Source organism: Polistes canadensis, unplaced genomic scaffold (genome assembly GCF_001313835.1).
Source record: "Polistes canadensis isolate GaletaPanama2010 unplaced genomic scaffold, ASM131383v1 scaffold_267, whole genome shotgun sequence".
NCBI classification, from domain to species: Eukaryota; Metazoa; Arthropoda; class Insecta; order Hymenoptera; family Vespidae; genus Polistes; species Polistes canadensis.
Window position 1 is genome coordinate 108,999 of NW_014569814.1, and position 26,599 is coordinate 135,597.

At 35.0% G+C, this 26,599-nt stretch overlaps 2 protein-coding genes and 1 long non-coding RNA gene across 3 annotated transcripts; 2 read left to right on the forward strand and 1 right to left on the reverse strand.

The window, feature by feature from the left end:
* Window positions 1-1,039: 1,039 nt before the first annotated feature.
* LOC106790896 lies at window positions 1,040-1,947 on the reverse strand. The gene is made up of 3 exons (XR_001382133.1): window positions 1,888-1,947; window positions 1,542-1,773; window positions 1,040-1,126 (listed from the first exon to the last, which is right to left on the reverse strand). It is a non-coding gene; the product is annotated as an uncharacterized LOC106790896 (long non-coding RNA).
* LOC106790895 (neurogenic protein big brain) lies at window positions 1,124-18,793 on the forward strand. The gene is made up of 4 exons (XM_014756136.1): window positions 1,124-1,752; window positions 3,208-3,334; window positions 15,238-15,445; window positions 16,446-18,793. Exons 1-4 carry the CDS (start codon window positions 1,446-1,448, stop codon window positions 17,613-17,615), a joined length of 1,812 nt encoding a protein of 603 aa, XP_014611622.1. The 5' UTR covers window positions 1,124-1,445; the 3' UTR covers window positions 17,616-18,793.
* A 692-nt stretch (window positions 18,794-19,485) lies between these two features.
* Window positions 19,486-24,760, forward strand: LOC106790902 (regulator of nonsense transcripts 1 homolog). Its single transcript, XM_014756147.1, has 5 exons — window positions 19,486-19,971; window positions 20,726-21,003; window positions 21,091-21,246; window positions 21,326-21,919; window positions 22,006-24,760. Exons 1-5 carry the CDS (start codon window positions 19,783-19,785, stop codon window positions 24,146-24,148), a joined length of 3,360 nt encoding a protein of 1,119 aa, XP_014611633.1. The 5' UTR covers window positions 19,486-19,782; the 3' UTR covers window positions 24,149-24,760.
* The last annotated feature ends 1,839 nt before the right edge of the window (window positions 24,761-26,599 follow it).

Sequence of the window (26,599 nt, forward strand, 5' to 3'; positions counted from 1 at the left end):
TAAAAATCGTCACGCTCGAAACAACGGGGTCGTTTTGATCTTGTATAGTTTATTTTTATCTAAAATCAAACTCTTACAATCCGAGGAATACCGAAAATCATGCGCTGTTTTTCTAATGATATTTAAATATTAACTTTCAAAATTTATATCTTTGAAATTTATACAATTTAAAAATTAAATTCATGTTTAATATTTTGACAAGCAAACTTGTAATTTAATATCGAACAATAGTTTCTGAAGAATTGAAATGTTCCATTCTCTTTCCAACATGCAAATCATTGGCCATTCTTATTCTTTACTCATTCATTTTGTATACACGATACGACAAGATGATTTCTGGGAAGAAGATCTATGTCACGAATTTAAAATTGCACACACGTGACCGCAGAGGTTCATTCTCATTCGGTACAAAGTTGATCCAAATGGGTACCATTATATTCCTTGTTCCTGTCTCATCGCCCGTACATCCTTCTTTTTTGTAAGAACTTGGACATTAAAATGCTCTTTGAACTCGTGGGAATAGGATGTACTCAGTCCAGTAAAAGATGTTCATTTAAATAATATTTCATTAATTTAACATATTTTTTTAAAATCATTTCTTTAATAAATTAAAGTAGAGTATGATTTTGATATCACAGCAAAATCTTATACAAACTTCTGACATAAAGATTATTTAATGATTGCTAAATATAATGTAACATTGTCAATGAATTTTGTTGAGAAAATAAATATGTGATTTTTGTTTTTAAAAATTAAACATTGTTATGTTATTTTTAACAAATTGTACGAACAATTGTAAAAATAATAAAAACATATAATTACCGTTCATTTTGTAAACGTTGGAGGAAAAAAAGAAAATAAGAGAAGCAAAAGAAAAGATACCCATTATGAAAATGTTCGAATTTCTTTAGAAAAATATAGCCGAATGCAAGCCGCAGCTAGCAGATGCACCGGTGATCATGCGAGTATATCGCAGAAGGGTGGGGGCGGTGCAGTGGGGGTGCTCACGTACTCCAGCGCCCACTTGTTCTTCAGAGCGGGATCGGCTTGTCACTCGAGAACATGTTCCCGTTGTGGTAACATCGGCCACCTTTATCCCTATTCCTCTAAAAAGATTCCATCTTGACTGAAAAGAGAATATACGCGTGTAAAAACGTTTTCGCATAAGTACACAAAGATATAGTGATAATCGCGTTACGAATAATGCAAATTTATATGCAAATAATATGAACAAAATACGATAATAGTAGAATCAATTTTTAGTGAACAATTTAGAGACTGGTCTGTCATCGAGAAAGATAAATTAAAGAATTAAATAAACACTGTGTCAATTCTTGATGAATTTATCATGAGAACGTTTTGAAAAAGGCGCAGACAAAAATCGAAGAAGAAAAGCTAAATATTATTTAATTGAACAATCGTTTGGAATAGAAGAAAAAAGAAAAATGACGACGGAATCGTTGCCTCGTGAAGTGGACGCTCACATCGTCAATATTCTAACGAGACTTTCGAATATTAGAGATAATAATGTCGATGCATACAAAAGGATACCAATGTCGACCGAGGCGCGAAGTTTGGAACTTTGGAAGGCAGTTTTAGTAGAGTGCGTGGCTACTTTTTTATTTGTATTTGCTGTATCCGGTGCAGCTTCTTCTACTGCGGTATCAGGAAGCGGCCTGTCCATCCTTGCGACTGCAATTGCTTCCGGTTTCGTTGTTTCGGCGATCTATTTCATCTTCGGCCATGTTAGCGGTAAGATTTCTTTAAGTATTTCTTTTTTTAATCAAAAAAAAAAGGAGTAAATTAGTGGAAGGATTACAAGTTATATATTTGTCTTTGTTTGTTTGAAGCAAAAAACACAACTAGTTTCGCGAATAGATTCTTCACCTCTCATTTTAGAGGCACTTGTGGTCGGCCCTCGCAGTTCCTCCTCTCTCGATTGGCTCGTTAACAGATTATATTGCAAACCTAGTATATATATATACCTAAACGTATACGCATGCGTTATGTATATATATATACATAGATACATATGTAGATACTTACGCGTAACTCGTTCATTCGAAGGCATGTGGGCACATTCAATTTACGTTTCTTTACTCACACGTAAGCGATAAACGAGCACGAGTTCTTCAATGGTTTATTTGTGTTTGTGTGTCATTGGAAATACCGAGAGACGACGGGTCAGTGTCTATCCTTGCTCGAAAGAAATTAATTAACGAACGATTTCATCGTTTATGTTACTGTTCCAACTCCTTATTTCATTCTAATTTAACATTTGATTTCTTTAACAACACATTTCTATCTGCTTTCTATACTTTTTGTTAGTGTGCGTTTCAATTTATATTTATCTGTACGATAAAAAATTATCTTATATTTAAATATTATATGCAACTATATGCATAATTCTATTCTAAAAAAAACTGGAGTAACGCGAAGGAAAATTTAAAACCCGGCTCGGTTAAAGGTGTCCCTTGTTTATAAATATAAACTAAAGCAATGTGAGAAGACGAGCTGAAAGATGTGATAAACAAGAACGTGAGAATGTTTAAATTATTTTTTAAAGCTAGAGTCAAAATTCGTTTGTACCATACTGAACGATAAATTAACCAGTGATCGGAACAAAAACTTGATTATTTATGAACGTGTTCTTTGATCTCGATCTATGTTTATATTAAAGATTTGTTTATTTTAAACAGTGGAATAACGAACGAAGCATAAAGCCGATTTAAAGACTCGAAGCTTCGAGGGGCATCAGTTTTATATTCTCGAATCGAAGGCTCTGAATCGAAGCATGTTTTATAGGTAGAAACTATCTTTCTCTCTCGCTCTTTATTGATAGATGTCTACCGACAGTGTCGATCTTGAATACGAAAGAAAAAGAAAGAGATCCTTGCTTTGGAAAGGGTCGACGCAAGTTAAACTAAACTGAACAGGATGCCAACAGATGGTTGCAACCACGTGTTCGTTCTCTCAAGAACCATCCTCCCGTTCTTTGACCCATAGGGTTGTTCTATTAAATACACGCGCGTACATTAAGTTCTTTCTACACTCTTGCTTAACCCTTTTTGAATTTATAATAAATATATTTTACGTTTTTTTTTTGGGAAGACCCTTCGATCCTTCGTGGTACCAAATTTGACGATACATGACGTATTGGATTTAATCTAAATGTTTCTTTTCATATCGGTATTTTTTTATTTACAGGATCACACATAAATCCAGCTGTATCGTTATCCTTTTTCTTTCTTCGACGTATCTCGCCGTTACGTGCAGCACTTTACATAGCAGCTCAATGTGGCGGAGGTATAGCAGGAGCTGCGACGCTCTACACGTAAGTTATAATATATTTCTTTATATTTCAAAAATAATATTAAACAATATATCATTTCGAACGATAATACGAGTTTTATTTGACGTTCGATACAGCCAATTATTTTTCCTATCCGAATAATTCATAGAAAATGAAAATGAAAAGGAAAATGTGTTTAATTTAAAGTTAGGAAAAATTCTCGACAATTTTGATCGTTCACGGAATGATGAGAGAACTTCCGTGAAGAATGAGATGCACTGCGACAAGGGGGCAGCTGCTAGATATGGAATCTGAGAAGCACACGGAGGCATGTGGTTGAACCCCCCGAAACTCCTCTGCTTGCCTTTTCTTCGAGAAAGACAGGGCCCCTGCCGCCGACTGGCGTCTTTTGCACGAGCAGGTTTCACGCGCGAATCTCTCCCTCTCTTTCTCTTCTTTGTGTCGAATCTTACGAGCAAAACGAAACGCGACTTCGTTGCTAATACCTTCATCCTATTTTTATTCTTTTCATTCTTTCCTTTTCTCTCTTTCCCCAAGTTTTCTTTTTTATCATTTATTGGACTGTAACTTATATTTGTCCTGTTTTCTACGTTTGATAGACAAACTTTATGATATTGTGTATTATTAATTGGCTCGTTAAATGATTTCAAAGATCCTTTTAAAAGTTACTCGTAAATGAAGAAATTGATCTTCGATAAATTAAAAAATTTCTACGTAAGATGCAGTCCATACGGTATATGCGGAAAATAATGCAGTAATTTAAACTGGGATTTCTTTTCAAATAGATATATGAAAAATACGTAAAAAAAAAAAAAAAGAAAAGAAATGTCCAAAGTTTCAATCGAAAAATTATGACAAATTCCAAGATCAAAGAAAGAAAAATCCGAACGTGTGTCGTGGATTTTAGAACGATGAAATTGTAAGGGCACGTGTGCACGATAGAAAGAAAGAAAAAGAAAAAGAAAGAGAGAGAGAGAATAAAAAAGGAGAACAAGGAAGAGAGAAAAGATTGCTTGATCCATGATGCATATAAATACAAACTTACAAGAACACACACGCGTGTAAAACTCGAATAAGAAGGCGGAGGAATCCGTCGATTTCTTCCTGCAGACGGGAGAACGCGTCGTGTTCTCTTTCAACGTTGCTAAAGATATCGAATATGGCCCATAGCTTTAAGCGTGCGCACACCATGGTGCACGTGCCTCGATTTTGCCTGGAGACTTAACAGGGAAAAAAAAAGATATAAAGAAAGAAAGACAGAGAGAGAGAGAAAGAAAGAAAAGAATGCATCACTGGACCCAAAATGAAGGAAGAGAAGGAACGAATTGAGTTGAACGTGCAGCCCTTTTTCGAGGACGAGGAGGAACAGGAAGAACAGATAGAAAGGCAGACAGACGGAGAGAGAAAGGAAGAAAGAAGGAGATTGAAGAGAAAGGAGCAGCAACAGCAACAGCAGCAGCAGCAGTACGTAGGAGTGAAAAAGGATGGATATATAAGAGAAGCTGAAAAAGGCACGCGTAATTGGCAGGCGAGGGAGAAGCTCTCGAAGGTGAGCACCTGCCCCGACTCGAAGGAGAGTCCTGTGCCGGGCCACCGCCTCGCAGCTGCCGCAGATGTTTCGTGGACCAAAAAAGATCACGTCGAAGTAGAAGGAAAAGAAGGAGAAAGAGAAGAAGAAGAAGWAGGAGGAGGAGGAGGAGAAAGAGGAGGAGGAGGAGGAGGAGATGGACAAGCTGGAATATACGAAGGAAAGGAGGGGGCAGGATCAAGTGAAGAGAGTATGCGTGTATATGCGTGGCTGTATAGTAAAGGCGAGGATAATGAATGCTTATGCTTGCCGAAGCTGGGACAAGCTTCAGGATGCGATCGAAAGATCGGCTCGTTCGAAGGAGGACATGCCGTGATCCAAGAGCAGATGTTCCATAACCATACTCTAAGATCATTGTCCGCATCGATACCGACTATCTTTTTTCTTTTTCTTTTAACTTCTTCTCTCTTTCCTTTCTTTTTTAATTATATTTATTTTATACTCTTAGATTCGTTCCAACTGCATTTAATTTACAGTAAATCTTTTTACGTTCAGACGGTCGTCATTATAATATAATATGGCATTGTTGTTTTAATGCTTCAAATGGATTGGAATTCGCGTTATATGAGAATGTTTAATGTAATTTAGAATTGAAAATATCGTATTCCATTGGTATTATAATTGTACCTGTTTCGCATCAGCTTGATTGCACGTATCATCGACGATCACACTTGGGGAAAGGACCCCACTCGTACATTCGTCGAGTACCCGACTTAAATTTCATCGATATCTCTAATAGTAAGGTGGAAGTACCCCTCTACTACTACTACTACTATTATAGATTCTACCCCATTGCTATTATCCCTCCATTAAATTCTAAACCACATTCTATTTGAAAAAAAAGAAACATTGAAAAAAAGATACGCTATTTACTTGTCAAGATCAGTTCTATAAAAATGATTGCAAACGATATAAGAAAATTGTTCTCGATCAAGACGCAATAAAAAAAAATAATGCATTTGTACTTTTACAATGATCTACAGTGATCCAATTTCGTACGAATATCAAGTCAAAGAAGATACGAGTATGATCGTTGATTAAAAAGAATCCTGATAATTTCAATCGTAGTATGTATATCTCAATGGCATTCTCGAAATACGTATGACTACAACGTTGGAAAGTGAAGGAGCCCGGTCAGTCATCCTTAGCATCACCATATGACCGCACAAAGAGGTAACAAGTGCGCGATATGTACCGAAATAATAATCTAACAATACTCTAGTTAACCGAACCAGCCACAAAACTCGTCCTCCCTTCGTCCAAGGGAAGATGTCTCAGGGGATGTTTCACCCTTATGTAAAAAAAACTATCCTACCTACTGTGAGAAACAGAAAGAGAGAGAGAGAGAGAGAGTTGGATGAAGCCAGGAAGAAATGGATAACGTGTGAGAGTCAGAAAGACAGAGAGAGAGAAAATAAGTTGCATCTGTTACAACTCTGTCAGCCAACAGAGGCTTGGGTCTGTGTAAAACACAGTTCGTATCGTTTCTCGATAAGGGGTAGGGATAAGTATACGCAACCCCTATTGTGAAACTCCCGTTTCAATTGTTATCTCTCTTCTTCTCTCTTTTTCTGCGGAATCGTTTTTTGGTCAGTTCCACCTAACGCAAAGGGTATAAATATAAAAAATGGCTAGATAAATCGCAAATCAAACTGATACTCCAGGGAAATAGGATAACGAGAAAGAAAAAGATAGATAGAAAGAGTAGAAAAACTGCATGGGTGGTATACGAAAATATATACGGGTCTCTAAGTGTCCGTGAAAAATTTACTGTCACCTCTTCATTTAATGAACTTACAGGATTTTTCCATTATCCTTTTATCATTATTTCTTTTTTATTCGATATATGTGCATACTCAAAACTCTACCAACGATCTAGTTCGCGTATTATATTTTCTTTTTTCTCTTTTCTATCTTTTTCTTCTTCGTTTCGGAAACGAAACGAAGCTAACACTTTCCCCCAACCCAGAGAGAGATTGGATGCATCCCACCGTTCTTTTTTTTTCTCTTTTTAAACGTTGAAACACGTACGAGATACTTCTCTTGAACGCTGGATGAATTTTACCATCGCGTTTTGCTATTTTAGATTCGGTACGTTTCTAATTCGGTAAATGTGTAGATATTGAATCTTTTATAAATAGTTTCGCGTACGCGCGCGAAGAATTTCAAAGTATGTCTTCTTTTCCTATTAATTTGAGAAATGATAATAATTTGAAGAAAAAAACAAAGACATAGTAGCATTCGTAACAATTGGTAAAAGGTAGGAAAGAAATCCATTTGCCGAAGAGGGTTTGCCACCACGAACACACGAAGGAAACAGCTGTGAGGAAGCAGGTGTGTCATGACGTCAATTTTAAGACACACGCAGTGCGCGTGGCTAACCGGATGTCCTCGGATGTGAAATATTTTTGACACGGGTCTTTACGTTTTAGAAAAGTCAAAAACCTCGAGATATACATAATAAAAAAAATAATCCTGACACAAACTACTCATTTTACTTGATTTTTTTTACATCTCTTTTATAATCTGCTTACTATTCGTATTATTTATTTCACAAGACACGAAATGAATTCTTGTCGTTTCAATAACGACACAAATATTGAATATAGCAAAGGAATAAAAATTTGGTAGTATCACCAAAAGAATTCTACATACTATCAATTTTTATCTTCAAGAGTTACGATTCCATTTCTATGGGAATGACCAAAGTATCAGACTATCTTATATAACTTTCTTCTTAGAGTGCTTTAATACTACCACGTGTAAAAGAAGAAGAAGAAAAAAGATAGCATTCGAAAGGGAACGAGATTTGAGGGAAGGAAATGGAAGCAATATCTACCTTATCTTGAAAGCTCACCGATATTGACTTCTTAATCCATGTTTTTCCTCGAACGAATGGTACGCCCAATTTCTTTCGAAATTTCTATCGAGCAAACATACATTCTATATCTACGAATACTCTTCATATAAATGTTTAAATATATATATATAGGATGATAAAAAATAATTCGAATATGTTATCGAAAGACTTGCTTACGGTATCGAACGCTCATAAATAATAAAAAAGAATTAACAGCAATACACTTGATTTTTTTAGGATCCATGTTAAACAATTTTTCTCACCACCCTGTATATATTATTTTATAAAAATATTTAGCTAATAGAACGCTAAAAATCGTGTACGTTTTTACTCTCTTTCTCTCTCGTGAAATCTGAATTCTCTTGGAAACGATCATCCGAAAAATGTCTGACATAAAAGCCAGGTGGGTCAGGTAGAATCGTTTCAGTAAAAATGCTTTACCTGCCTTGGAACACCTTTTACGGGATGTTCACAAAGCACCGTACTCATGGCACACGCGATTCCGTCTTTTTACGAGCGGCAAAGGCTCCGCAACGATATTCCGGTAACAGTATTTCAACGACTACAATATTAAGAGTAATATTTTACACGAGTTCTCGCGTCCTCTTTCTCGCGGTCCATACTTTAGTAAAAATAAATTCGAAAGAAAAGGAAAAAGATGAAGAGAAAGGAAAGGATAGAAAAAGTATCACGAAACATGTGGCCCTTCGTTAGTTTTTACACGTAGCACAAAAAAACTGACGATGGATTACTATCCATCGAACGATTTAAGTATACAGAACGTTATTCTAAACCACTTAAAATCTCATGAGAAAATAAACACTCCATTTATAAACTAAATTCATTCCTTCTTTTATAATGGTGCACGAATTTTGATAAAAAAGATACTACTGCATGAAATGTATGAAGTTTAATGAGCAAAATTTTATATTACCTTTAATCCTTGCTTTGAAAAAGGGTCAATTCAAGTTAAATTAAACTGAACAGGATGCCAACAGATGGTTGCAACCACGTGTTCATTCTCTCAAGAATCATCCTACCATTCCTTTGCCTATAGGGTTGCTCTACTAAATGCACGCGTGTGCATTAGATTTTTCTTATACTCTTGCTTGACACTTTGTGGTCAAATTATTACAAGCCTCGTGACGTGATTGTAATATAAGCTAATAAAAAAAGAAAAATTGAAGAGAATAAAAAAAAGAATGAAATTTTATCACCGAAGGACAATGAGTAATGTCTTGAAAAATGAAGAAAAGATTAGTGAAATGTCTTTTCTTCCTAAAGATTATCCTCTCCCTCCCCTATAAAATGTGTCAGTCGTTAGACGTCATCGTTGTCATCGTCGTCTTCTTGTATGACGATAGAAAACGGAAAAACATCTGCCGCCTTGGTGAATCCCTGGTTAGTTCGAAAAGAAAATCATTTATGGTGAGCTAAAGTTCCTTTGTAACAGCGACTTACGGCTACGTACAACTCGAAAGGACCACGGAGGATTCCTTTTGTGCAACATGTGGCTGGCACGTGTTTCTCCTATAGAGCGAAGGGGGAAGAAAAAGAAGTAGAATTAGAAAGAGAAGCTGAGGGAGAACACTATAGATACGCCGATATACGATTTATACAGGATCTATATAAGGTGGAATCTCGGAGGATGGTCCTAAACCAACTGTGTATACCTGAAACCTCAATACTAGTCCGTTCGTTATTTCTATGAACCGATCCAACGGTTAAAGACCCCGCGTGTACATATTTCAATCATTGTAAATGTATTTTCTATTATTCACATTTTGTCAAACACATTGACCAATTATTTTCTTAATAATTATCTTCATATTTATATACTCGAATAAAATAATATTATTATCGTTATCGACAATACTTGAAATCTCATAAGTGGTAATGCTTTTTTTACGATCATGCTTCGCATAACCATACGACCGGATAAATCACTCCGATTATATTCCTATGAGAACTTTCGATTTTCATTGCTCTCTTTCTTCTTTTTATTTTTCTTTTCCTCCTTCTTAAAGAGAAGCGCAAATATAAATCTCTCATAGAAAGAACAACGGCAGACAATCAAAGTGGGCATACACATACTAGTCTCTGTAAACGAACTTTAACGTGGTAGTAGAAAAGCGTACGCACTTCCTGTCCCGTCTCTCTTTTCACCTCCTTCTTCACTACTTCTCATTCACTAAAAGAGGGTGGGATCTCGATTCTCCCTGTAATCCTGCTCGATCCTTGAAAAAGAAATCCTGTGCTTTGTCAGAGACTACTTCTCTTTTTCTCTCCTTCTTATTTTATTTATCTTTCTTTCCTTTTCTCTTTTCTTTTCTTATTTTCTTACTCTCTCTCTCTCTCTCTCTCTCTCTCTCTCTCTCCCAGGTTCATTTTTATTTATTTTCTCCAATTCTTTCTCTTCGAATTTTTGTTAGCCTCTTCCCAAAAACCTTGATAAGTATCTTATCCAGAAAAACACGCGAGTTCCTGGAAAGAAGAAAAGTAGAAAACGGTTAGCCTTCGAAGCTAACTCTCACGAAGGTCAGTCCGACGTGATGTGAAAAAGAGGAAAAAGAGAAAAAAAAAATAGGAAAAAGGAGAAAGAAAAATGCTGCTGGTGCCTTCTTCTTCGATGATTTCACAGTCGAATATAAACCCGAGTCCCGAGAGGATGTGGGATGCTTGTTTCCCACGACACCGTTTACTCGATCGCCCGCAATCTTACCTCCTGCTTACCTCCTGCTTACCTCCTGCGCATCTACTACGAATTATGTAATTTCCCTTTTCGTGCTTGGGGTCGTACGCCATAATACATACTACGATTCTACCAAAAGATCTTAACACCTTTTCTCAATTTATTTCTCGTTTCTTTCTTTCCTTTTTTTTCTATTCTTTTATTGGTTTCCCATTAACTAAAGTTACAACGATTATGAAAAATATTCGGATATTATTGTGCGACTATAACATTTTAGCATCGCATTACGGTTGTTTATGAACACTTGAAACTTTTATTTTAATCTGTGATTAGAATTTTATTTGAAATTCTGGCGGTTGGATTCTCAGGAATGCTAATCGCTATGGAATGTGAGACCTTAGCATTCTTGGTATCCCAAGATTCGAGCGAACCTGAAACTTCAGCATTCTCTATACCTTACTCTTTCTCGAATCGTCGAGTAATAGAGTAACACAAAATATAAAATTGTGTTACGAGTTATAAAGAAACCTACGAGTCCTAAGAATGACAAAAATTTCTCTCTTTCTTTCTCTCTCTCTCTCTCTCTCTCTCTCTCTCTCTCTCTCTCTCTCTCTCTTTCTCTCTCTCTCTAATATAACTACATCCAAAAGTAAAGGACAAGTCCTACGAATGTTCTTCGTTGAAACATTCACCAACCCCGTTTCGATGGAGCATAAAAGCCAATTTTCTACTCGGCCCTTCGACCTTCAGCATCTGAACTTTCTCACAAAGCTGCCGGACGAATGGAACTTTCCCATCATCCCGGAGAGAAAAATTTTATAATACTGACCGTATACATACACACATGCGTGCACACGCATAGGTTATGAACAAAATTTATCCAACTCCATACAACGAAATGAAGTGTTCAAACGTTATGCTGACTCCTACTATTTTTACCCTTCAGTACTGTCATTTTATATTATATATTGTTGAAGCACTTATATGATTGATAAATGAACTATCGTTAAAAATAATAATCAAAATGTGAAGCTAAAAATTTAGTCATACTATAGTGTCCGAATATTTTTGGGAACCATCGCATAAATTTACATACATACATACATACATACTAGTAAACGTGTACTTAAACACGTGTGCTTTCGATCTGGTCACGTTTCAAATGCAACAACCCCCGAATCTCTCCTATCATCGTCATCGTCGCTCGTCGTTGACAGAACAGATAGACGAGGGTTCAACGAATCTCATATCAATGTGATCCATGCGGTCTAGTAAATGAAACGGGAGTATCAATAGCTCGTTAAACTTGAAAGAGTAATAGTAGTGGTAGTAGTAGTGGTAGTAATAGTTGTTGGGTGAGAAGAACGACTGTGCGACTATCGCGATTGAAATTTATTTAAAACGGTACGCATGGGGCGTCCTTCGGGGGTTATTCAAGAGAGGGGTAGATTCACCCTTCGTGTGAATCGCGAAAATAGAGCACAGGTTGTACACGAGCCAAGTGCGTGCATCTAACTCCTCTCGAGTCAAGTGCACGCAAGATTAAGTTTCCTCTTCTCGATTTATTATACATAGATGGACCGAAAAAAGTAAAGAAAGGAAATGTGCGTTTCGGTTCGATGCTTACCCACGCCCTTCAAATTTTAATATTTATCGACAATTCTCTATCGTTTCAATAGGGCTAAATGTATCTAATGGGAGAGACGCGATTTTAAAAGTTTGTCAAACTCTTTCTTCTTTAGTTTGCCAACACTTATATACGAGAATCTTTCGTGTCCACTCTACCGTTCGGTATTCCTAATGGCGGACATAAAATTTCGCGTGGGAACGACACGTAATTCGTCGATAAGATAGTATACCACAGTGTAAAAGTTTTCTTTAGTAATGAGTCGTTGGAATAGTCTATTACAGGTGGGGGGTTACGCTCAATGATTTTTATCGTATAGTTGTTGTTGGAACAGATCGAAATTAGCTCGGCCATTGTCTCGGTTAACATTATAGTTGTGGTGGTTATTAGGGAGAAGGGTGAGTCTGAATTTCACGTTCACAGGGTCTCCTGTGTCAAGTGCACGGAAGATTAAACTTCCTGTCGTTGCAATGTCGCTTCGGTGGATCCGATTTCATCAACCACTCTTTCCTTCTTTTTAAGTTAGAAAAATTCACGCTTCAGAAGAAAGGACAGTAATAGAATAAAAATTTCATCTACGAAATGAACAATGTTCGTTGACTATTTCGATTAAGGCTACATCCTCCTACGTATACTGTGAATTCAGAAATTCGATCGAATAAAATCCGAAATTTTTTAAAAAACCACGTTACCTCTTTCTCTAATAATTCAACAATCTTTATTAACAATTTTCCAAATAAACTGTACTTTTTAACACTTCTTTGAAAAAATATTTTTACTCGCAATATCCATACGTATATATATGTATATAAAAGTACATACACATATAGTATATACTTTGTAAAAAGAACGGGGTGAGAATAAAAGGCCTCAGTCTATGATGTTGGCCGCAGGGTATGTACTAGGCAGGTAAAAAAGCATTCTCTTTCTGTCTGCGGATAAAAATAGGCTCCTCGAAAGCGACAAAAATGGAACAGAGTCGACTACTAGGGCTTTCTAAGTGAACGAGAAATTAAAGGGCCGCTGTTATTATAGTTCCGCGATATGACGATACTTATCATCTCACGAATACGTAAATAAATATTTACATATTTGCATTTCTGTGCATATATACAATTTTCTTTCAATTCTTTTTCTCTCTTCTCTTTTTAAACCATATATGGAATACATATTTACATATATACACGTATAAAAACATTAAAATTATATGTGTGAATGGATGCTTGTGATACTTAACACGCGCACGAAATGTGTGCACATACTTCAACGTTATTAATCACTTGCATAACGATTACTTTCGACTCACTGTGTTTGACCCAGTTCAATTTTCTCTTTCATGCAAACATTTAAGTTCTTTTTTTTTTGTAATATGCATAAAAAAATACTTTAAAGCAGGGTTGCTCAACTCACGACTCGTAGGCCGCATGCAACCAAGTATAAAATCGAAAATTTTTCTTAAAACTTATATTGTACGTTATTTATTAACATTTTTCCTTAACCACTATCGTCGGAATTTTTGTTCTCAAACGTGACCCAAGGAAATTAAAAGGTTGGACACTCCTTTAGAGTCTAATAAAAGTATAAACTATATTGTTTAACTTTTCAAATGCTTCAGCTGCAATCGAAAGAGTTTGTTGGCTGGAATAAATATTATCGTCTCGACGCAAACGGTTCAAATCCGTTCATTATATCGAAAATAATGTTTACTATGATACAATAGAAATTCTATGACAAAAAATGAAGTAATTCAGAGTTAAGCTAAATACGGTCCAGACATAAAATAACAGTAATGATAAATCCCATTCGTCTCTTCTTTCTCTCCTCCTGAATTCTTTCAGAAAACAAACAATAACTAAAGTAAATGAAAAAAAAAAAAAGAAAAAAAGTAATAAAGTACAAGAGAAACTAATCCTTCTTTCATGAAATTTCATCATGCGTAATAAACTCGCATGGGAAAAAATTTGTTGAGCGTTGCTCGTATGTCTAAAGGAAAAAAGGCGGGGGGTAAAAAGAAACAAAACAAACTAGAAAAAAAAAAGATCTGAGAAATCCGCTTATCACGTAGGGGCACGCAAGTCGATGGGAGAAAAAAAAGATCTTCGAAAGCTTCTCTTCTTTTCCTCGTTCACTCCTACTTTTCCACCCCCCTATTTCTCTCATTCACTCGTTTGTATAGAACTACTACAACCACATTTATGCAGTTGATCCCAATTGTGCGGTCATGATCTGCATTTCTCGTTTCATCAATTCGATGAGGAGAAAAAGAGAGAGGGAAAGACCCTTTGAAGGGGACACTTTTCATTAGCATGCAGGACGAGATTAAGGGACGAAGAAAACGTTAGAATACTGCACGCGACTAACATAAGATTAGAATGAGGGGTTGCACGGACACTTGCTTTCGAGTAAAAGTAGCTATTTAGTTAGAGATTTATCGTCAATCGTGTGAAGATTTTTAATAGTTTGCACATCTTCCTTAAATGAATCTAACAAGATATGATAAAAAGGTAAAAATCAAAAGTAACAATAAGAAAAACTAATCAATGTATCTGACTTGTTCTCCCTTTCTTTTTATCTATCTATTATAATAAAATTGGAATAAGGAAAAAAGACAATAGATACTCGAAAGAAAAACGAATGTAACATAAGTCCATGCATGAATCTCAATGAACGCATCGAAAGGGTGGACTGCAAAGGTCACGTCGTTGCGACCCCGTATGATTATATAGGCTGAGAAAATTGACGGGTTTTTCACGCGGCAGGATGGTAAAATGAGAAAGATAGAAAGAATGAGAATGAACATGGGATGAAAACTAGGGGCTAGAAGATGCACCAGCTAATATAAACATTATACCATTGGGACGGATTTACATCAGCAGGAGGCTTTTACGAGAGGGTCTAACGCGTTCTATATTATCAATGGAAAAATCATCGTATATTATATAGCGTACATGTAACTCATACATACACTATCATAACTTTTGACTAACATAGATGCCATATGTGAACATTGAACAGTTATGGAATTGGATCGATACTAGTTATACACTTATTTTATTTTCGAATGATATTTCCAATAAATCAAGTTACGAATCAATTTTTCCGGTTAATAAATGAATATAATCGATATGTTAATGAGTTAAAATTTATTTGCTTTCAGAATTACGACACCTTCGAACACACAAACGTTAACATCTTCTGGACGTATCAACGGTGCTATTGAAAAACTTTCGGTAGAAATGGCACTTTCGGTTCTTATCATTCTGGCCCACTTTTCTGCAGAAACGGCGAGATCGTTATCCTTTGGAATCTCCTCGATGTCAACCGGTGTTTTGGGTGCTGCATATACAGCTGCATCTCTCGTTTCGGTAAATAACATTTCTTTCTTTTTTTTTCCTGTAATACGAGTAAGATATTATCGATAACAAGTATATATTTCATAAATGGTAAAGATAAATTGTTCAAATTCATATGTATATATATAAGGGTTGCTGAAAATCATCTATCCCTAGTGTATGATGCACTAGGCTCATGCATATTCAAAAGTTCAGTGAATACGTCAGTGAATTTTTGTATAATTAGCTCTACCGTAAAGTGAGTTAAAATACTGACAAATAATTATTTATATTGAACAAAATATTCATGTATACTGTCAATTTGCCTTGCAATATACTGACGTGAAATATTTCAAAATATTGATCGAGTAAATAAAAGTGGAAAAAGGAAATAACTTGGGAAATATTGTAAAGTGAGTCGCGTGGATGCAGCAACGGTTCTGAAAATAGGACATTCTTTCTCTGTTCCTTCCGTAACCAGTCTATCCAAAATTTCTCTTCCAACGTCTTTCGAATCGGAACGAAACGTCCGCGTCTGTGGATAACACCTGCCGTGACTGTTACAGGAGTAACAGAGAAAGACGGGGAGAACTTGATCTCGGTCCCACCTGCTTCGGAACGAGTGTACAATGAACCTCGATCCAAGGAATACCGAAACTACCGTGCACATATTAAATACCAACCCTCGGGTTAAAAGAAAGAGAAAGAAAATGGTGTTACATTTCAAAGCTTCCGATCTGCTTGTTTTTTAACTGAAAATTTACTGAAATGCATTTTTAACCCAATGCAAGCCAGACATTTTATTACTAATACATACAATTTAATAATCAAATATATTTTTTTTTAATTAAATATTTCCAAGTTATTTCTTTCTTATTTTAACCAATGATTCTTATTACTACAACAACAAATGAAATAGTTAACTATTTTTAATTCAGTACCACTTGAAATGAATACTTTCCAATTTATATTTCAAAAGATATCATCCGTAATATCTTAATAACTTTCATTACCTTTTCCATTTTAATTACAGAGTCCTTTTGTGAATCCAGCCCGTGCTTTGGGACCTGCTTTTGTAATGAATCGTTGGGAGTATCACTGGGTTTATTGGATCGGTCCGATGTTAGGTAGTGTCTTAGCAACGTTGTTTTACGAATTCGTTCTTAGTACCAAAAGATCGAAAGAGTCTCGTGAAATAGATGACGGTGATAATTCTTCGATGAGATCGGACGAAGATCCTTACGATGATTTAGACAAACCAAGTGGACCAAAATTTCCAGGAGCTTATGCTACTTATCGTCCAGTTGCTGGTGCATCATCTTCAATCTACAGTGCACCACCTTCAGCATTGGAACGCGTCGAATCGATCTACGGTGGCACCAAGTCACTCTATTGCAAATCCCCACCTCTGACAAGAGCGAATCTGAATCGTTCGCAGAGCGTTTACGCTAAATCAACTTCCGGTCCACGAGACGGTTTGATGATACCCAAGCCTGGTCCACTTGTACCAGCTCAAAGTCTTTATCCAATGAGAATAGGACAATCCTCGTCTCAAAATCCAGCGAGAGATAATCAACAACCAGCAGCCGGTCCTAATCAATCATCCCAAAATCATAATAGTACCAATCAAAACATGCAGAATCAATTGCAACAATGTACGCAGAGTATCTATGGCATAAGAGGAATATCGACGAGTCTGAGTACGCGGGAGAATGGAATTTATGGTATGTCTACAGGATCTAGTATATATGCTAGAACTCCTGCACCACCACCGAGTAGCCAAAGCTCTCATCAATCTGGACAGAGTGGTCAATCCTCTACTCAAGGCCATCAACAACAGCAACAGCAACAACAACAGCAGCAACAACAGCAACAACAACAACAACAACAACAATCCCAGCAACCGCAACAACATCCTAATGGCACGCTTTCAACCAATTCTGATAATGCGACTAACTCTAGGAGACCGGAAAGTATGTACGGTCATGTATCAAGACGTAGCGATGACTCAGCTTATGGTAGTTATCAAGGTTCGACCAGAGGAAATTATGGTAAAGTTCCTGGCCCATCTGGACCATCTAGTGGACCACCTGGACCACCCCAGTATCGTGATCAAGGTAGACCCAGTCCTGCAGGACCTCTTCAGCAAAGTCAGAATCAACAAACTAACTTCCAAAGGAATTCGCCTAATCCTCTTTATTGATCTTCCATAACCGCTAGCATTTCTGTACCGGATCAAGCCTATTGGAATTTACGAGCTGAACGTGCCATTTTATAGCATGCACGTATTCACTCACTTACAAATATGAAAAATAGGTCCGTACGGTTTATGTGATAGCGTTACTGATCGTCGATTATTCAAGAACATTCTTTACAATTTGTTTATGTTAAAATTAATAATCGATCTATTGATTACGAATGATCATAGAATCTTACTATGTTTTAATTAGAAATTTGTGTATATAGAATGCGATTATATTCGATTTTCTATTCCGAGTTTTCTGTACAATTGTCCTGCTTTACCAGAATATTAAAGTCAACATTTTACTGATATAAATTTACGATAATAATTTTTTATTAAAATCTTCGATGAAAAATTCAAGGAACATATTTTGTTCAACATACATATAACAATATCTATTGAATACGTAATATGTGTAAATATTTCTCAATTAATTCGTTAATATCGTAATTATTTAAAAACGTAACAATGAAAAATATTACATTACGAAGTTTCATGCGGTGTGAATGAAAAAATGTTGATACTATTCATGAAAAAATAGAACTCATTTCAAAATGTTACATAATCGTAGATATCTATCAGATTTCTGTCGCGACTGTATGTCGTTCATATCAATTTTTAGAGCAACTAATGTTTATGTGTAAATATAATTATATTAAGTTAACTTGAAGTATAAATAAGAACGATTTTAATCAATCCTAATCTAAACAATGAATCGTCATATTAAGACTGATTTTTCAAATATTTCTTACGCATTTCGTGAAAGAAAGAAAGAAGAATCTTTATAAGTGAAATACGAATGAACGGACTCGAATAAAAAATGTAAAAACGAAAAACACAAACCTAATAACAAATATTATATAAGAATAAATAGATTAATCGTCATGAATTTTTACTATTAATCATAAGTAGCCAACTTTTTTACTATTACCATCGATAAATATTATACATGATAAGTTACGTTATTTTAATTGCGTTGATTACCTTTGCGAAGTTATTACGATAATTGTACATATATGTCATTTGTATTTATTATTTTTTATGTACCTAGGTATATATATACATACTTTAAAACATTGTTACATAATTATGTGTACGTATTTACGCATAATATATCAAAAAATGACAATAAATTAGCTGCAAACAAATATATGTTATTTATCATTTTAAAAAATCAACTAAAAGTAGTCAACCATATATTTTCACTGGGGATAAATATGACAAACTTTTCAGATTCCTGATAAAAATATTTCTTAATAGATATAATGGATTTTGGAAATACCTATCATTAGTCTATCTGTATGTAAAATACATTGTTTATCACGTTCTCGATGATAAGTAAATAATAGCGTTACCAAATCGAAAGAAAAAAAGGAATGGGGGGTAGGTATATAATAAAATTTGTATATGGCGCCAGTTGCATACAAGGCCATCTAGAATTATACAAAACGAGCGTTGATTGGAATGCGCCAACGAGATTCCACTATCGACCAATCACGTGTAAGCTTAAAACTGTTTCCACCACGGTAACACAAGTTGATCGTATTCAAAATTATCGGGATACATTTCTTTCCTATCCCTTTTTTTAAATTCTAATATCAAAAAGTTAATAGTAAATTCGAATAATTCGTATTGATAAAAAATAAACTTTCTAATAAATATAAAAATGATAATAAAATAAAAAACGCTTGATGAACTTTCGTATATTAAAATAAAACCTAAAGTCTTCTTTCTATGATGAAATAAAATTCTTGGAAGTTTTGGAAATCAGCTGATGACGTAATACTAAACGGACGAGGGTAGGAGGGTGCCGGAAGAGACAAACTTGTTATTCATTGTGTAGGTGTGCATGCATTTCGTGACTCGCATTAGTGAGCGTGAAACAAAGTATGGCGTAGGATTGTGGCCTCGTTCATGATAGTACTTCGAGAATCTGGTTTTAAACGTACGGACGTGCAATTGAATAGAGCTATATTTTGGAAGTTAACGAAATAGCATAGACCTTGTGAAGTTATCTCAATCAAGGATAAATCGTTTAATCGATCAATTAAACGATCGCGTTTCAAATTTCACGTATTTTTAAGAAGAACGATAAAAAAGACGACGTCGTGTCGGATCGTGCAGCAGGATGAGCGTCGATGCTTATGGGCCAAGTAGCCAAACTCTAACGTTCCTTGATACCGAGGAAGCTGATTTAATAGGTGCCGATACTCAAGGAAGTGAATTTGATTTCACGGACTTTACTTTACCATCGCCAAGCCAGACACAGGCTTCGCAACATGATGCGGTTCAAAGTCAACCGAGTCAGCCAATGCAGGTTGGTTTTTTTAACTATATCATGCACGTGTTCTTAGTTTATCTTTGGATAGTTTATTTATTAAACTATTATCTAAACAATCTTACATAAATATGTTTTCTGTAGAGAACCATGCGGTGAAGACATAACCTCTCATTCTTGATTTACGGGTAAAACATTGTATATGCCATGAACAAACGTGGCGATATGATACTTATATCATTCTACTTTCCAAACAATCATTCGATTATCGTTTCATTATCTTTCTGTCCTTAAGAAAATTATTTTATTCGTTCTAATATCCTTTTTTTTCTATTTTTATTGTCCTATTTTCCCCGGCGATATGACCTTGAACATTATTATAAACTTTTCATTTACATTTTTCGTTATTACAATTTGATCATTGATTTAATAGTTACGAAAGAAATGTTTCTTTTTTTCTTTAATGCAATTGCAATCCTATGAAATTGAACCTTATGGAGAATTTGCTTAGAAGAATATTGCTTTGCGTAGATATATGAAACTTTTCTATACATATATGTTATAGCATTATTCAATTTCTTCAAATTTTATATTATTTCCTTTCTTCTTGTAATATGTTTATATTTTTATGATGTGTATTAAAGTTGTATTCAGTATTTGTTTGATCAACAAGGTTACATTTAAAAAGTAGAAGTATTCGTTATATTAAAACAGAAAGTTAGTGCGCTATATGAAATATATTATATTATAATGCCATAATGCAAAATTTACAGAGATGTTTGTTTTGATATAGGTTAATGGAACAGGCGGTAGTTCATCATTGGACTTAAAAATTACTGGAGCTGCTCAAAGTCTTGCTGACTTACAATTTGAAGAAGAAGAAGAAGAGGCATATTATAATCGCGATTTACCAGAACATGCATGCAAATACTGTGGTATTCACGAAGCCTCATGCGTTGTAATGTGCAATGTATGTCGTAAATGGTTCTGCAATGGAAGAGGTAATACATCTGGTTCTCATATTATCAATCATCTTGTTCGAGCAAAACATAAAGAAGTTACATTGCACAGGTATTTACAACTCTATATTGTTCTTACTCAAAATGCCTTTATTTCATTTATTTGATTATTAATTTATACATTTAATTACTATCTTAGAGATGGACCATTGGGAGAAACTGTGTTAGAATGTTATTCTTGTGCAGTTAGAAATGTGTTTGTTCTTGGTTTTATACCAGCTAAAGCAGATTCAGTTGTCGTACTACTATGTCGACAACCTTGTGCAGCTCAGAGCTCTCTAAAAGATATGAATTGGTATGTAAAATGATTTCAAATATGAAGCAACATGTACTGAATAAATATTGATTAATGCATCTTAATATATTACAATCAGGGATCAAGAACAGTGGAAACCTTTGATTGAAGATCGTAGTTTCTTAGCATGGCTTGTAAAAATACCGTCTGAACAAGAACAACTAAGAGCCAGACAAATCTCTGCTCAGCAGATTAATAAATTGGAAGAATTGTGGCGAGACAATGTTGACGCGACTTTTCAAGACCTTGAGAAGCCTGGTGTAGATGAAGAACCGCAGCAAGTCTTGCTACGTTACGAAGATGGATATCAATATCAGAATATTTTTGGTCCGCTCGTTAAGCTGGAAGCTGATTACGACAAACGTTTAAAGGAATCCCAAACTCAAGAAAATATTGAAGTACGATGGGATGTTGGTTTGAACAAAAAGACAATAGCATACTTCATGTTAGCTAAGACTGATGGTGATATGAAATTAATGCATGGAGATGAATTAAGACTTCGTTATTTGGGAGAACTTCATAAACCATGGTCTGGTATTGGACATGTTATCAAAATTCCTGACAACTATGGAGAGGAAGTTGGTATAGAGTTGAAAAATAACGCAGGTGCTCCTACAGAGTGCATGAGTAATTTTGTTGTTGATTTCATTTGGAAAAGTACAAGCTTTGATCGGTGAGAATATCTTTTAATTTTATCCTTCATATAATTTCACATAGAACTGATAATTATAATAGTATACATTTTTTTCTTTTTCACAGGATGCAACTAGCATTACGAAAATTTGCTGTTGATGACACATCTGTATCAGCTTATATATATCATAGATTGTTGGGTCATGAAGTAGAAGAAGTTCTATTTCGTTGTCATCTCCCAAAACATTTTAGTGCTCCTAACTTACCAGATTTAAATCGATCTCAAGTATATGCTGTAAAGCATGCTGTACAAAGACCCTTGTCTTTGATCCAAGGTCCACCGGGTACAGGAAAAACTGTAACTAGCGCTACGATAGTTTATCAACTAGTAAAACAAAATGGAGGTCCAGTACTTGTCTGTGCACCATCTAACACTGCAGTTGATCAACTTACCGAGAAGGTACATAAATCTAATTTAAAAGTTGTACGTCTTTGTGCAAAATCACGAGAAGCTATTGATTCCCCTGTGAGTTTCCTCGCATTGCACAATCAAATCAAAAATATGGAAACAAATACAGAATTACAAAAGTTACAACAATTAAAAGATGAAACTGGTGAATTGTCAAGCGTCGATGAAAAACGTTATAGACTACTAAAGAAAGCTGCAGAAAAGGAATTGTTAGAGGCAGCTGATGTAATATGTTGCACTTGCGTTGGTGCAGGTGATCCAAGATTGCACAGATTGAAATTCCACTCTATACTTATAGACGAAAGCATGCAAGCAACGGAACCAGAATGTATGGTACCTGTTGTTCTTGGAGCTAAGCAATTAATTCTTGTTGGAGATCATTGTCAATTAGGACCTGTTGTTATGTGCAAGAAAGCTGCAAGAGCAGGATTGTCTCAATCGCTATTTGAAAGACTGGTTGTCCTTGGCATTAGGCCTTTCCGACTTGAAGTGCAATATCGTATGCATCCAGATCTTTCACGATTTCCGTCTAATTTCTTTTATGAAGGCTCTCTTCAAAATGGAGTATGTGCGGATGAAAGAAAATTATTGAAAATTGATTTTCCTTGGCCTGCTCCTGACAAGCCAATGTTCTTCTATGTAACACAAGGCCAAGAAGAAATAGCCGGCAGTGGTACATCTTACTTGAACCGTACTGAAGCATCTAATGTAGAAAAGATAACTACAAGATTCTTACGTTGTGGTGTAAAGCCAGAACAAATAGGTGTAATAACACCTTATGAAGGACAAAGAGCATACTTAGTGCAATACATGCAATATCAAGGTTCGCTTCACTCCAAATTATATCAAGAAATAGAAGTTGCAAGTGTCGATGCTTTTCAAGGACGTGAAAAAGATATTATAATTATGTCTTGCGTAAGATCTAATGAGCATCAAGGTATTGGATTTTTAAATGATCCTAGAAGATTAAACGTTGCATTGACTCGTGCAAAATACGGTATCATCATCGTAGGAAATCCAAAAGTACTTTCAAAACAACCACTGTGGAATCATTTGCTGAGTTTTTACAAGGAGCAGAAGGTTCTTGTAGAAGGGCCATTGAATAATTTGAAAGAATCAATGATACAATTTGCTAAACCAAAAAAGCTTGTTAATGCTGCTAATCCAGGATCACACTTTATGACTACGTCAATGTACGATGCTAGAGAAGTTTTAATTCCTGGTTCAGTATACGATCGTTCCGGTAGTCAAGTTAACGGAAATCAAAGTCACAATCCGTATTATCAGAGAAATGTGCCATTGGATATATTCAGTAGAACACACGACACGATAAGTTATATAAGCCCAGAAAGAGCGCAAAGTGCTTTGAATAATGTACCCGTACCAGTTGGTATGTTTATGAATATGGCACACGTACCTCCACGTTTCTACAATCAACACCAACAAGCTTTACAAGCAAGACAAAATCAACGTAATAAACGTGGTACAGCTACATCTAAGAACAAATCGAACACACGTATGGGTAAGCTAAGTCAAACTGAACAAAACACACAACCATATAGCCAACCAGGATTACCATTGACGCAAGGTACAACTCAGGGTATGTCTCAACCAGGATTCAGTCTATCTCAGCCTGGTTTAAGTCAAGCCGAACTTTCTCAAGATTCATTCGCAGTAGGAGAATTTCAATCACAAATGGACGGTCTATTGTCCCAAGATTCTACTTATCAAGGCGATAGAAGTGGTTTTTATCAATCTGGTCAATCACAAGCCGGGGGACAATTCTCCCAGCCATACTGAGCCAAAACCTGGCTGAGCAACGCAATTGCCATGCAGCGTCGCGGGAGCGACTGAAGGCTCGTTTGACCAATTCTTCTTCGACCAACAACCACAAATCACTAACTGCGCAAAACGGTAAAACGGCTCGGCGAACGAGTATGGTATATGCATGGAGTCGTCAGCGTAAAAGTGGGTTTAATGGAGAAAATCTGTCGCTGTCATCGTCGTCGTCGTCGTCGTCGTCTTCGTCTCTTTGTCTTCACCGTCGTCGTCGTCGTTAACGATTACTGCTTGTTGAAAGATGGAAATGAATAATAATCGATGGTTATAATATAGTGCGACAAGAAAGAATAGGTAACATCTATGAAACTGGGAGACGACAAAGGAATATTACCAATATCACCGTGACACGCGTTTACCGTGAACGGACCGTTTTATCGCGGGGATCGAGTGACGCGCTAGAATTAAAAAGTCAAAAAAATAAATAAATAAATAAAATAAATAACAAAAAAAAGGATAAATAAATAACACAAAAAAAGATAAGTAACCAAACAAAATACGGGAGAATAAAAACATGGGACGAGTAAAAGCTTCATGATATGATTAAATTCGAAGAATGTGTGCCAATGTAAGTAAAAATAACATCGATAAATAATGATGAATATTCATGGAAATAACGGAACTAACATTGTCCGAGTATATCGAATCATCAAATATGGATAAAAAAGCACGAAAGAAAATAAAAAGAAATTTTTTTTAAAATATCATCATGAAAAATCCACAGCAACCGGCGGAGCTAACAACTATCCTGCAAGTACTACAAGCTTTTAATATATTCAGTTCTTTCAATTTTCATATTGATATATGAGTGCACGTATAATACACAAGAGAACACGCATATATAAATATTCCTGCATAGAGTAGACATACGGGACAATAGCTAAGAGATCAGGATAAAAAAGACAAAAAAAGAAATAAATATCAAGAACCCTCGAGTATAACAAGATGCTTGTAAAATTATTTCCAACGGAAAGAAGATACGAAGCTCAATTTATCTGGCTTTACTGGTGAGCTGTGAACGAGATTAGGGATTTGTTATTATCAAATGGAAAACGTATGGCACGTAACAACTATCACCATCGTCAAATTCTCTGAATATCTGTATCAGCCAAAATTATTGATTTAATCATCATTGAAGAGCATGAGGCCAACACTTCTACATCATCACGAATGAATTTCATCCATTTTCACAAACTCAACGTGACATAAAAAATATTATGCTAACTGCAAGAAATTCTAATTGCAATCGTATCTATGTCTTTAATTTTCTGTTATTTCAATAACATTTATTTACTGCAGGGGTCACAGATTATTTATATATATATATATATATGTGTATTGTTATATATATATTATAACATATATATATATATAGACAGATATCGTGTATGTATGTATATGTAGTATGTATATATATATAATGCATACGATATCTTTTTTCTTTAAATTTTAATTTTTTTTGTCTTTATAATAATAAAACATACAAGATGTTATGGCGTAGTATTCATTTCATAAATGCATCTTAGCATGTATTATATTATATATTATTTGTAATTTCTATTAGCGCTTTACTTAATGAGTAATTAAACAAGCAAAAGCAACTTAATAAATAATCATATAAAGAGGGTTATAGAAAATTTTTAATATTACTTTTCTTAATCGTAATATACGAACATACACGTTCATCATTTAGAATTCTAGATTACTTTATTTGTTATATTTTAATCGATATTCAATATATTCCATTGTAATTGGTCATCTATTTTTTGTCTCTTTCTCTTTCTCTCTCTTTCTCTCTCTCTCTCTGTCTCTCTTTTTCTTCTGAGCCCCTGCTTTTCTCTTTCTCTATTATCTATCTATGCTCTAACTTCTGACGGTAATTAATTTGTTATATCGCAATAAGAAATAATCTGTATTATGCATTACAAAATTAATATTTTTATTTTTCTCTCCGACCAACAGCGCACTGCTAATCGCAAATTATAATATGAAAATTCATTATAAACTTTTATGGTAAAAATAAATTTGATTTGAAAATATACTTTGTCATTTTCTTTCTTTAAATTATTATTATTATTATTATTATTATTAATAACTTATCCATTTCTCAAATTAGAGATTTTTTCTTCTTTTCTAAAATTATAAAACTTTGGAATTTTAATGCAAAGCTAGAAGAAATCTAATTAAATAACTTATACAAATAATATACGTAGATTGCTTTTATTTAACAAGAAAATGAAGATTACAGAAATTTAATTTTTTATTTGTATTTTAGAAATTTGCTACTACTTACTGATGACATACTACATGAAATTTGAAAAAAATACTTTTTTTTTGCATATGTTTGATGAATGAGAACTATTTATAATTTAAAATAATAATTATATTCCAAATGTTTTTTGTTTACATATT